Source organism: Carettochelys insculpta, chromosome 2, assembly GCF_033958435.1.
Source record: "Carettochelys insculpta isolate YL-2023 chromosome 2, ASM3395843v1, whole genome shotgun sequence".
Taxonomy (NCBI): domain Eukaryota; kingdom Metazoa; phylum Chordata; order Testudines; family Carettochelyidae; genus Carettochelys; species Carettochelys insculpta.
Genome location: NC_134138.1, coordinates 155,429,286 through 155,442,382, shown reverse-complemented (window position 1 = coordinate 155,442,382; position 13,097 = coordinate 155,429,286). Strand labels below are relative to the sequence as shown.

At 42.4% G+C, this 13,097-nt stretch overlaps 1 protein-coding gene across 1 annotated transcript in view; it reads right to left on the bottom strand.

The window, feature by feature from the left end:
- The window catches only part of MAJIN (membrane anchored junction protein), a 38,875-nt gene extending 28,603 nt beyond the window's left edge, over nt 1-10,272 (bottom strand). Inside the window, exons 1-3 of the mRNA XM_074987892.1 lie at nt 10,172-10,272; nt 1,510-1,555; nt 872-947 (exon numbers count right to left, since the gene is read on the bottom strand). Of these exons, the coding sequence (XP_074843993.1) occupies nt 872-947; nt 1,510-1,555; nt 10,172-10,272 (223 nt within the window). The remainder of the gene's footprint in view (nt 1-871; nt 948-1,509; nt 1,556-10,171) is intronic.
- Between the last annotated feature and the right edge of the window lie 2,825 nt (nt 10,273-13,097).

The window sequence follows — 13,097 nt, the reverse complement described above, 5'->3', positions numbered from 1 at the left end:
AGGCGCACCAGAAGCAAAATTCTGATGGATAAATATTCAAAGAACGCTATACTGTAATTTCAGAGGTTGCTAATATTTATTTTTGTGCAATCCATTATTTCTCAATCTTTAGGGTCACGACCCACCATGGAGCAAAGGTGAAAACCCCCACTTCAGGGAGGCTAGTCCCCAACCCTACCACTTCTGCCAGAGGTCCTGCTCCCCTGAAGCCTGAATACCCTCACCATAGCTGGCCTGCCCTGGCTCACTCTTCCTACCTTTTGTGAACTCCAGGCTGCTGGTTGGAGCTGATCCCCACTAGTTTTATGGGAGAATGGACACAAAGGCAAGGTCTCTGGGCACAGGGAGGGCATGGCCATGGCCTGGTTAAGGAAGGCGTAGACTCTTTTGGCCTATGATACTTGCCACCCACAGTGACTTCCCCCTGCAGTGAGATCACGAAATGCAAAGAAAGTTATTAATATAATTCTAAAACAAAGAATATAAAATTTCCCAGGATAAGTTTAAGTGACCAAAACCTTAAAAGTTAGTGAGATCAAATATATTAGTAAAGATAGCATTATATGAGCTTATTGTTATGCTGTTTTTACTTTAAAATGTAAGAAATTATGAAAATTATTGATTATTGGCCCTGCTAATACAGGGTCACCAGCCTAAAAAAACTGAAAACACTGCAGGCACAGTCAAGTAAAAGTGCTGCAACTGAAAACAAACATAGGGTCAACTCTTCAGCTGATGTAAACTGCATAGCTCCATTGACTTTAATAATCGTTTATGCCAGATGATGATCTGTCCCACAAATTCCACACACCAACGAAAATTTTCCACAGATTAGCTCACTGAATTTATTTTTACACTGAGCAAAGGATACATGGGAATATAGTGAAATGTTCTGTAGCAAATGGGTGTAAATTATCAAGATTTCCAAGGATTACTCGAATGGCTTCCTGAAAGATTTAAAAATTAGGGATGAATATTAAATATTAACAGTATACACAAATTCCTAATGGAGAAGTAATTTTAATCAGGGCTTCCAATATGGGGACTTTCTTGTTTTAAGGGGCTGTTCCCAGAGCTGCAGGATGATAAGCAGCTAATATAAACAGAATAGCACAACCAGTTCCTGATCAAAGAGTAAAAGAATAGAGATTCCAACCCTAAAGAGACTCAAGATCTCAGAAAGGTTCACTGAGAAAGACCAGTAAGGGAAGAAAGACGTAGCTAGCACCATGAACATGACCATTTCCATTCTTCAGATGTGGTATTTAACTAGGTATATTTCTATAACAAGATGGAACCTTAAAACTTCATGTTTCCAAGTTCAAACTTGTGGTTTGGATGAAAATTATAGTATTTAAAGTTTCTTAAATGGGGATATATGTGTTGTCCATCTTAATCTTAAAAAATGTTCCCTCCACCACAGGAATATTTCATTTATCAGAATAGTATTATCCTGTAATGAACAAAATATTTATTGAGAATACCCAGTGTACAATTTAGACAGCTTACCTCTAGTTCGTTGGCAGCACTTTTATTATTGTCTATATCATCACTGCTGTGAAACAAAAACAAAAAAAAAACCTTTCATTTCGTAAGGCTAAATATAACATGGAGCTTCAAATGCTGTAATTATTTCCATAGTGATACAATGTTTCAGAGGAATCAGATTTCACATGTAAAATATGAAGCTGAGACAAATGAATTCTTAAAAGGTGAAAGAACAGTTATTTTCTGTCATGGTCCCCACCCATACTTTATGGAAATTAGCATACGAATAGGCACAAATAAAAATGTTTTTGGCAAAATATATAATGTAACATATTTTAAAGTTACGTTCTGCTGAACGCGTGCATTCTATTTCTGCGTACATATGACGCTTGTATGTGAAGTCAGAAATATCAGTTCTAGATATGCTAATGTGGGCCATTACTCATACACAAGAAAAATAATGGCTCACTACTCAAGGTAACAACCTGTAAATGCTTGTCTTTTTACTATAAGTCCAAAATCCTAAGAAAACATGTGACCATGCCACCTGGTACTGGCATCCATCCTGAATATGGTATAGGAAAGGGAAGACTAAACAAAAGGTTCCCACCCTGGGGGAAAGTCTATTCAAGGAATGGAGAGAAATCAAGCCTTTGTTTTCAGCTGTTTTTTGAAATTGCTGCCCCACGTTAAGAGGATACACATGACGAAACCTGCAAACAAAAAATGTGAAAAAGCTGTAGGCCTAAGACAGAGAGAAAGAACTACTCTTCATTGAAAGATTTTCCCTAACCAAGGATAACACACCAGAACAACTCTGTCTTGAAAAATTTTCCCTAACCAAGGGGGAGAAACACACTTTGAAACAATTTGGTTTAGTAACTTACTTTGATCTGTCTGTTTTCACTTGAAATCACTTAAATATTGCTTTTTTATACTTAATAAAAAACACTTTTGCTTATTATGAAGACCAGTGTAAATAATAGTTATGGGGGAACCAGTAAGGACTCTGGTTCTTCAAGACATGCTGTTCTCTATGATACCACTCTTGGCATGACAGAGCCCAATGGGCACAAGGTTATTTTGGGCCACTGGTGTCCACTGGGACCACAACCCTTCCCCAACTGAGGGCATAAAATTCAATGCAGGTTCAACTATCACTCAATTCCTTTGCCAATAAAAAATCTGAGAAGAGTAGCACTTCAAAATAGAAGAGAAGGAGGGGTATCATGGAATCCCTGTTGACAACAATCATCAAAGAACCCTAGTTACTGAAGGATAGGTAACTCTTCAAGTGAATATGCACATGGATTCCACTTTTGGTGGCTAACAGTTACTTATCTGCTCAGAGGTGGGTGCCAGGAGTCCTATTTAAACAATGTCTGTCGGACAGCCACACCAAAGCAAGTATCCAATCTGGAATCTCCTAACAGGGAAGTGTCTTGTAAAGTTGTGGACATGTAAGCTACCCTGCTGATTTCAGAAATAGGCATGTTTCAATCGGGCAAGAAAGAAAGGCTGACTGTACGCTATACTTGATATCTTAATAGGGACAGTTTCACAAAGCTGGAAACAATTACGAGCCAAATCAGTTGGTTGGAGGAACATAATCAGAAAAATTTTAATGACAGCTGAGAATCATTTAAGAACACCTCACCCAAAAAGCCACCTCCACACAATTGGGGAAGAAGGCCTTATTGGTTTAAAAAAACCCAACAACCACCTGGTTTAGAAGGCAACTGAAAACATACACAAATAAATAATGAAGACACCTGATTCTGAAGCGTCAGTATAAAGAGAGGCAGAAGCCACAGATTCAGTGACACCATTTGTGTTATTTTAGCAATTTGTACTAGGGTGGCAGAAGAGACCTTTTCATTCTGGCTCTCAGAACACTGAACCTGAGACAAGTTAAAAATCAGATGATTCTTGTGCCTCAGTTTTCTAGGAGCAAAAAACTATAACCTCTACCTTCACTCAGAGTGGTGCTTCTTTCTGCACTTGTCAGAAAACACAGATGCTTGAACAACAGTAAAAGAAAGGGGCCTTTTTACTTAAAAGGATGTTGTCTTGGCTCATCAGGCACTAACAGACAGACACTGACCAGAGGACTCTGGTCAGGCTGCGCCCTTCCTCTTTGGTGGCTGAAGAGACTTGCACTGAGCTCTCAAGGAGGAAACACTTTAGGCAGGGTTCTTTAACTTTCAGGGCTCTCAGAAACAAACAAACTTGTGGACATGTCCCTCTCCAATGTGGAGTAGGCACTGACAACACCATGTGTTAATAGGTATCAAAGCATCACAGAAGGGACTGGTGAATCCAGATTTAGCTTCAGCTACATTGTTATGCTGCATGGTAGAGAATAGGGGTCTAGTCTGTGTCCTGATCTTTACGCTGTGTGTAGTTATACAGATTACTTATGCATTGTAGTAAGTACAGGCCCAGTATGAGGCCTTAGGCCTGAACCAAAGTAATGGTCAAGACTTTGCTAACAGAAAGCAAAGTGCAGCTGTGAGGTAAAGGAATGCATTACTCACAGAAGTTGGCAAGAAGCAGGTTGCTGGTGCATAAACATATATACCTAGCATATTGAAGTAGGTACATGTTACCAGAACTCCCTACCCCGGAACATTGCACAGATAAGAAAGAATAGGCCAATCCATCCCAATGACAGAGGCAAAAGGGTAGTATGGCAGGTACATGGTACAAGAACTCCCTACCCTGGAACATCCCACAAATAAGAAAGAATAGGCCAAAACATCCCAATGACAGGGGCAAAAGGATAATATGATGGATAGAGTTGTTTTGTTCAAACCAACATGTACAAAGGGGGAGGCGGCACCTAACTACGTAGAAGGGGTGTACCTCAATACGTCAGGAGTGATGTGTAAGTTGTTTGTACCTGTGTATAAGAATGTAATCTTGGGATGTGGTCTGGGTCCGGCCGAGGGGGCAGTGCAAAGTCCCGCCACTGACTGAGCCGAGTCCATTGACCGTGGGTGCATATTTGTAGTATGCCCTGACTTAGACTAAGAAATCTACAGGGAACTACTATTGTATCCAATACGGCAATAAACCTGGCCGACGTGCCTTCGCACCTAACTAGACTCTGTGGACATTGGGGTTCTCTTCGAGTCTGCTGTGTCGGCTATCTGCAGAGCTGGGGCAGCGCACAGAGGGAACACATGCATGCAGCCAAGTGATACACTGGAGAGAGAAGAGCACCACGCTGGTGGCAACTCTGACAACATGCATTATTACTTACTGTTGTTGGGGTTGAGAGGTCTCTGTCCAAGGATCAGGCTCAGTAATTAAATTAACCCCAACTTCACAAGACAGATAAGGAATGTACATCTATACTTCCATACACTCACATCATTCCTTCTAGAACAACCTGAAATATTATCTATTGCCTCCATCACTAATCACCTTCCCCATCATCACCACTGGTCATGATTCTGACCTCCCGAAGTCTACATAATCTTCTCTTACTGCCCTCAGGCTGGGATGCCACTTTTATATATGATATGGTTATATTTCATGCATATTCGATATGGGATGTTTCCCTTTATCCTTATTTGTATTTTCTCCCCTTATTAAGGGCGAAGTGTCTTTTTCCTGGAGGTCATTAGACCACTGATCTCAACTTATCACATACATCAATTTGTTACCACACTCCCTTTGTGATTAAATATCACATTTGTTATTTCTGTCATACGCACTTATTCAGTCTTGTCTTAACTGGTTATTTTGGAGTTTTCCAGTTCCAATGTACATGTCAAATTTGAAGATACTCCTGAAAGCACCCTAAGCCATTAAAGATCACTTTATTTCACAACTATCTACCTAGGTGAAAGGTCCCAGATCTATACAAGCCAACTGTGCCTATGTTTACACTACAAGATAATATCAATTTTAAGTCATTTAGCCCTATTTCACCAAGTGCTTGTCTTCACTGTAAATTCCATTAGCTCGCTTTATGGTGCACTAAAATTGACATAATATCAAAAATCATATCGTTGTAGTAATCTGACAGGTGTAGCATTCAGTTTAAATTTAAATTTCCAAATGAAGGGTAATGAAGAAGTGCCATGTCTTTTAACTGAATTCATTAGCCTCCGGAGATGTCCCGTATGTGCCCCACAGTTCTCCATTTTGGATTCTTACATCTCCACTACTCTCAGGTGCGGAGGAATTAGGCAACAGGAAGACCATTTCAATTCGGCACCTGGAAGACTCTGACTATAAGATCATGATGGGCTGAAAAATCTTTTCTTTCTGTTTTTGCTATTAGAGCAGCTGTGGGGTCTGTGATTCTTTGTGTCTACCTCTGCTGCCTTTTTTTTTCTGCACTGCTTGGTGCCAGCTGCTGCCCTCCCCTGCACCACATGGCAGCTCAGCTGTGGATGGGTTGTGCCTGTATGACAGGATGAGAAACTTCTTCTCAGCAATTTACATTTTGCTCTGCTTCCCATATCCCCTCACTTTCCTCCCCAAGAGGCTCCACATACTCTGGAACTTTCCCTTGCCTACATCATGTGACAGCTAGTCTGTGGGTAGGGGGCATGCTTGGACGAGAAACTTCTTTTCAGTCATTTACAATCCGTCCTGACCCCCACATCCCCTCCCTTTCCTCTCGCTGGAGGCGCCACGCAGTCTGGAACTTTCCTGCGCCCAGCTGCATCGTGTGGCTTGTCCCAAACCAATAAGAGGATGCGTTGTGCAAGGTGCCAGGCTACTTGTGCGCAGTGAGAGTACTGTAGCCGGCTGGGGGAAGTCTCCCTCAGCAGCTTTGATACTGGTGGGGTGGGCTGCTATTCTGGGGGGTCTTTTATCCACCCAGAGGAGGTCTCCTGCAGTGGACACCCTTTTCGGAGGCTGGCTGGAGTTGGGGGTCTTTTGTCTGCTTGGTGCAAGTCTCCCTGGGCAGTCACAATTTTCAGGACTGGCTACAGTCAGGATTTTTTTAGCCACCCAAGGGAAGTCTCCTTCGGTGGACACGATTGTTGAGCAACAGAAGAAAATACTTTATCACGTGACTGGCTGTCCTCCCAGAAGAAATTTTTTATATGGGATTTATCCAAAGGCAAGGGGGCTGGCTGGAGTCAGGGTTCTGTTAGATGCCTGTAGGACGTCTCCCTTGGCAGACATGATTTTCAGGGGCTGGCTGGAGCTGGGGGTCTTTTAGCCGCTTGGAGGAAGTCTCACTCGGCGGACATGACTTTCAGGGCTGGCTACAGTCAGAGGTCTTTTAGCTGCCCAGGGGAAGTCTTCCTCATGGGACATGATTTTCAGAGACTGGCTGTAATCAGAGGTTTTTTAGCTGACTGGGGGAAGTCTCCCTCAGTGGACACAATTTTCAGGAGGCTGGCTGGAGTCAGAGGTCTTTTAGCTGCCCCAAGCCATAACTGGCTTTATGATCCATTGCAGTTTCAGTGTAGCACCCATGTCTACTTAAACAAACTCTTGTACTATGGGTCTTCTTCGCCAGGAGGTCTAAATCCAGATGCAGGTGGTGGTGAGTCCTGCCCTGCAGTGTGTATGGGCTTTATCCAAAGGCCAGGAGGCTGGCTGTACTCGGGAGTATTTTAGCCACCCAGAGAAAGGCTCCCTGGGTGGTCACAATATTCAGGCACTGGCTACAGATGTCTTTTTCCAAAGGCCATTAAAGGCAATGTAGTAGCTCTATAGTTACTATAGTTCTCAAAGGAAGGCTTGCAGCAATGAAAATTCTTGTTCTGAGAGTCTTTGCCAGGTCCAAACCTAGACCCAACCCTGGGCACACTGGTAATAGGGGCAGGTAGTGGATATTGCCCTGAAGTTTTGGTGAGCAACCTAAGCAGCGGTAAACTGATTTCATGATCCATTGCATTTTCAGTGTAGCGTCCATGTCTACTTAAACATATATTTCAGTTGAAAATTTTTGTTGTGTTTTCTTTGCCAGGTCTACACCTACTCCTAACTCCCACCTCCATGCTGCAGCAGGGGCTGGCCTCATTCCACCAGGATGGTGGCCATCCAGCACAGGCTTGGGCACTATGGTGCTTCACCTTGGGGGTCTTGTAGTAGATCCTCCTCACCCCACAGGTCCAGGAGAGTCTGCACCTTTCGCTCAACCCAGGAGGGACCCACCTCTTCGTGCCCCGGGCTGGCTCTCGGCCTTTGAGACACAATTATTGATCTGAGGATCTTCTTTGCCAGGAAGTCTAAATACAGATCCAAGCCTGTAAAGATCCAGTGGTTTTGCATCCCGTTTTGAAAACCCGTTGGTTGGGAAACCCAAAATCCTTTCTGCAACCTTTCCTAAGCACTTTACTACCGCTCTGCTCCCCTTAGTTATAAAAAGCCCATCTCATGTACAGGCAAGCCAGACCCCACCTGGAAAAAGGGACGTTCAGTTAACATGGCAGGGAAATGAGGGAAATAAAATGTAGGAAATGAAATGTGGGAAGATGTCATCAGATACCCACAGCCATTTGTGAGGCATGTTTTTCCCCATACTGCACCAGTCAAAATAGCCAGAATGCTACAGGGCTCAGGGAACTGTGGGATGGGTTCCCCCAACACACTGCTGTAACGTTCAATTTAAGCTACTTGTGTGTGGCAGCAATAAGTCAATTTCGTGGGCAGTATGTGGGAAGGTGAGCATGTTCAAAATCAAACTGATAAAACTCAGCACTAATAAACTGATTTTTTAAAAAAATTATTTCTTATAAATTCAATTTTAGCTCGTAGTGTAGACACAGCCTGTGTTATTTGGTGAAAGGTGCAGGCATGCAAATGCTAGCTTTGCCTTAACTCAACATATAGCATGTGGTCTGTTTGTATAGCCAAACTACTTTCTTATAACAGGCTACAATAGGTTTATATTAATCAATCATATAATTAACCATAAGGAAATAAGAAATCCATACAGACAACCGAGCAAGTTACCCTAATAGTCGTAAGTCCTAATGAAACTTAACTAAAATGCAAATTCCTATATTTTAACATTAACTAAACCAAAAAAAATTAACTAAAACAATTAAAAATAATCCCAAATAATTCCAGCACCGAGCATAGAGAAAAGCAGGCATCTAATGTCATGGGGGCTAAGGAGGAACTGAGCAATGGCTGGGCCTGCTCTAATCTTTATGTCTTTGGGAGGATAAGGCTGTCAATAAAGCAAGCAAACCTCTACTAAGCATGTTCCAACAGATTTTCAGAGGCTTGTGTCAAGAGAAAGGAAAAGGCACCTCCTTAACACTAGGGCAACGAAATTCCTGCTGTAAACCACAGAAGCATTGAGTGTTTTAGTTAAACGCTTGTAAAAGTATTTTAATATGATTTAACACATTTTTCCTTAACTTTATTTTTAGAAATGGCTGAATTATTTTAGATGAACGTTTAAAACAATTCCAAGGGAGATACTCAGCAGCAAAATTTTAGACAAAATATTTAACGTTTAGTGAACTCATAAGCAACTGAAAACTAGGCCTTACAAGGTGTTAAACAATCTTTACTGGTACAGGTATGAGCTCCACTAATAATAAAAGGGCAGCATGCTCAACTCTTCTGAAAGGGAGAGTACGTGGACCATATAATAAGTCTCAAATGACTCTCTCTGGCCAACATTCAGTCTGGTGTTAATGAACTTTGAGGACAAAATATCCAGTCATATATGACTAGAAACAGAACAAATGCAGTATGGAACCTCTAGAAGTGGTGCTAGTGCTTAGACCAGGGTTGGCAACCTGCAGCTCCGGAGCTGCATATGGCTCTTTAAGGAGTCAGTTGCGGCTCTGGGCACTGCCACCACTGACTCCTCTTGCGGCTACCTGCTCTGCCACTGCTGAAATAATGGAACTAAATTTAATTAGATTTACAGCCAGCAAGGCAGCAGGAGGGATCTGGCTGTTAAGCCAATCAAATTTAGCTCTATTATTTCAGCAGCAGCAGGGCAGGAAGCTGCCTGTGCTGCAGGTGGGGAAAGTACTAAGCCCTCAGGACAGCTGAAGAGAGGGGCAGTCAAGTCTGCCCCTCCTGGAGCCACGCAGCCCTATTGAGAAGGTGGCGGTGACAGCAGCGTACACAGCTGGGGGAGCTCATCTGCTGAGGCAGGTTAATCCTTGTGATGGTGGGCAAGGCTGCAGCATGGGGGGTAAAGCTTAGGGGTAAGGGTCAGATCTGGGGGCTGAGGCGGGTAAAGCCTGGAGATGGGGGGCAGGTTTGTGGGCTAAGGTGGGTAAAGCTTGGGAATGCGGGGGCTGTGGAGGGTTGATGTGAACATTACTCCTTCCTGCTTAAGAGCCTATCCCCAGGTGCAACATTTTCCTTGTCCTCATTTGTTCTCCAATCCAGTGGTAAAAGTAACAAACTTTCTAACTCATACAAATCGCTGCGTATGTACTGTTCTTAAAATAGGAATTATAAAATGTATGGTTTGACATTTATTAAGGACTATTTTGTATTCAGAAGCACTGTAGCTCATGACGTATTGATTCTGTAACTGAATGTGAAAAAATGGTTCTTCTCACTATTTTGGTTGCAAACTCCTGGCTTAGACACTTGGAGTTAGTAACTGACAAATCTCCCAAAATCCTCATTTGAGATAGCAGTAAAACACATTCTTACTGTAGCTTCATGCTGTTGTGGACTGAAAGTAGATGTTTGGTTCATACCTAGGAGTAAGGAACTTGCTTACCTGAGGGAGTTACCGTATCTGATCTTAAGTTTATACACACTTCTGCCTGCATGAAGAAACCTTGTTTCTGGTAATGGATATGTAAAAGGTTTTAAAAACATCTTTTGCAGAATACCAACCTAAGTACACAAAAGAAATAAGATGTAAATCCATCCCAACTCATGACTATATCTTTCATATGTAAGACAAGGGTATTATATAAACTTTTATTCTAGACAAAGTTTGCACTATCAGACCTGTACTCTGGTTCTCCCTTGAACGAAGCCCCATAATTCTGCATGTTTTGCTAATAACTGGGGATTTAATTTCTGATAGTGGTAAAAGTGGCATAAAATGGACAAGTGTTCTACGTGTAAAACAGAAATAACTGAGTGCTACCACAGCAGCCCACTCAATAAAAAAAACCTTCCTTCTACTTTTTAGGCTTGTTTTCAACCATTACTGACTACTCAAACAACATGAACTACTGTATTTAAAAATACAAACTTTAGGTAGTCAAATTTCATGGCAGTTCAAAACATGGGCAGGCTCTCTCTCCCCCAGTTTTTGCCAGTTTTTGCTTCTTAAGTGAGCAGAGCTCACATGCTGGATTTAATTCCCTTCAGGCAGCTTTAAAAACTAGGATCACTTGGACTTGATTATCAGAGGCACCTCATGGAAGCTCTACCCACTTCCCCAGACAGAAGTGAAAGCACAAGCAAGAACTTGGAAAGGAGCTCTTTCATATTGTTCAACCTTCCAGCAACATATAGGTGTGCTACATATAATGTGCTAGAGTGCTAAAACTGATATATCTGCAGATGACTTCCATGTCTGTCTGCATGGTAGAAGGTTAACCTTACTTATTTCTTGACCCCGGCAGCAACATTTCGCAAAATGAAACCCCAGGTCCATCTTAGCTGTAATATGGCTCTAGCCTAACACACCTTCAAATTCAGTTCCACTAGCATAGACAAACCCTGACAGACAATAGTGCATGCTGTTAGTCCCTTCCAAGTCTCTTTCCTGGCCCTGTTTAAACTCATTTTTTAGCACATACATAAAAGCACTGAGGCCTGGGCACGGCTTGTCCAAGTCACTCACAACCAAATATACTCTTTTACGTGCTATCTAATTTTGTGGAGCACCACAGGCTCTGGGATGAGGACAGAAATTAGGGGTTCTGTGTGCAAAAAGGGCTATCAGGTTCAGACAGGAGATTGGGTGTAGGAAGTGTTGAGGGCCCCATCTGGGGGTGCAGGCTCTGGAGTGGGAAAGCAATGAACATAAGAACATAAGAATGGCCATACTGGGTCAGACAAAAGGTCCATCCAGCCCAGCATCCCATCTGCCGACGGTGGCCAATGCCAGGTGCCCCAGAGAAGGAGAACAGAAGACAATGATCAAGTGATTTATCTCCTGCCATCCATCTCCTGCCCTTGTTCTGAAGCCTAGGGCACCATACTTTATCCCTGGCTAACAGCCATTTATGGACCTAACCTGCAAAAATTTATCGAGCTCTTTTTTAAACCCTAATAGAGTCCTGGCCTTCACAGCCTCCTCGGGCAAGGAGTTCCACAGGTTGACTGTGCGCTGTGTGAAGAAAAATTTCCTTTTATTAGTTTTGAACCTACTACCCATCAATTTCATTTGGTGTCCCCTAGTTCTTGTATTATGGGAAAAGGTAAATCATTTTTCTATATTCACTTTCTCCACACCTTTCATGATTTTATATACCTCTATCATATCGCCCCTCAATCGCCTCTTTTCCAAACTGAAAAGTCCCAGTCTCTCTAGCCTCTCCCCATATGGGACCCGTTCCAAGCCCCTAATCATCTTAGTCGCCCTTTTCTGAACCTTTTCTAATGCCAATATATCTTTTTTGAGGTGAGGAGACCACATCTGCACGCAGTACTCAAGATGTGGGCGTACCATAGTTTTATATAGGGGAAGTATGATATCTTTTGTCTTATTATCGATCCCTTTTTTAATAATTCCTAACATCCTATTTGCCTTACTAACTGCCGCTGCACACTGCGTGGATGTCTTCAGAGAACTATCCACTATAACTCCAAGATCCCTTTCTTGATCTGTCGTAGCTAAATTTGACCCCATCATGTAGTACGTGTAATTTGGGTTATTTTTTCCAACATGCATTACCTTACACTTACCCACATTAAATTTCATTTGCCATTTTGCTGCCCAATCACTCAGTTTGCCGAGATCTTTTTGTAGTTCTTCACAATCTGTTTTGGTTTTGACTGTCCTGAACAACTTGGTGTCATCTGCAAACTTTGCCACCTCACTGCTTACCTCATTTTCTAGATCATTGATGAACAAGTTGAACAGGATCGGTCCCAGGACTGACCCCTGGGGAACACCACTAGTTACCCTCCTCCATTGTGAAAATTTACCATTTATTCCCACCCTTTGTTTTCTGTTTTTAAACTAAGAGGTGGGGGAAAGCCGATTGGTGCGGGGGAGCACCTGGATCGGACGGAGACTTCTCTTACACGAGGCTCCATAGATAGGGATTCCCTAGAAGTTAGTCAGACAGGGAACGTGGGAAATAATATATGGGCAAGATCAGATGTGAAACAATCGCATATAAAAAAATCCAACGCGTCTGTGAAAGGCGGACATATAAATAGTGGTAGTTTTTTAACGTGCTTTTACACTAATGCTAGGAGTCTGTCTAATAAGATGGGTGAACTGGAGTACCTCATATCAAAGGAGGAAGTTGACATAATAGGCATCTCAGAAACATGGTGGAATGAGGACAATCAGTGGGACACTATCATACCGGGATATAAATTATATCGGAAAGACAGAACAGGTCGTGCGGGTGGCGGAGTGGTACTATATGTGAAGGATAATATAGAATCAAATCAAGCAAAAATCCTAAAGGAATCAAAATGTTCCATAGAATCATTATGGATAACAATTC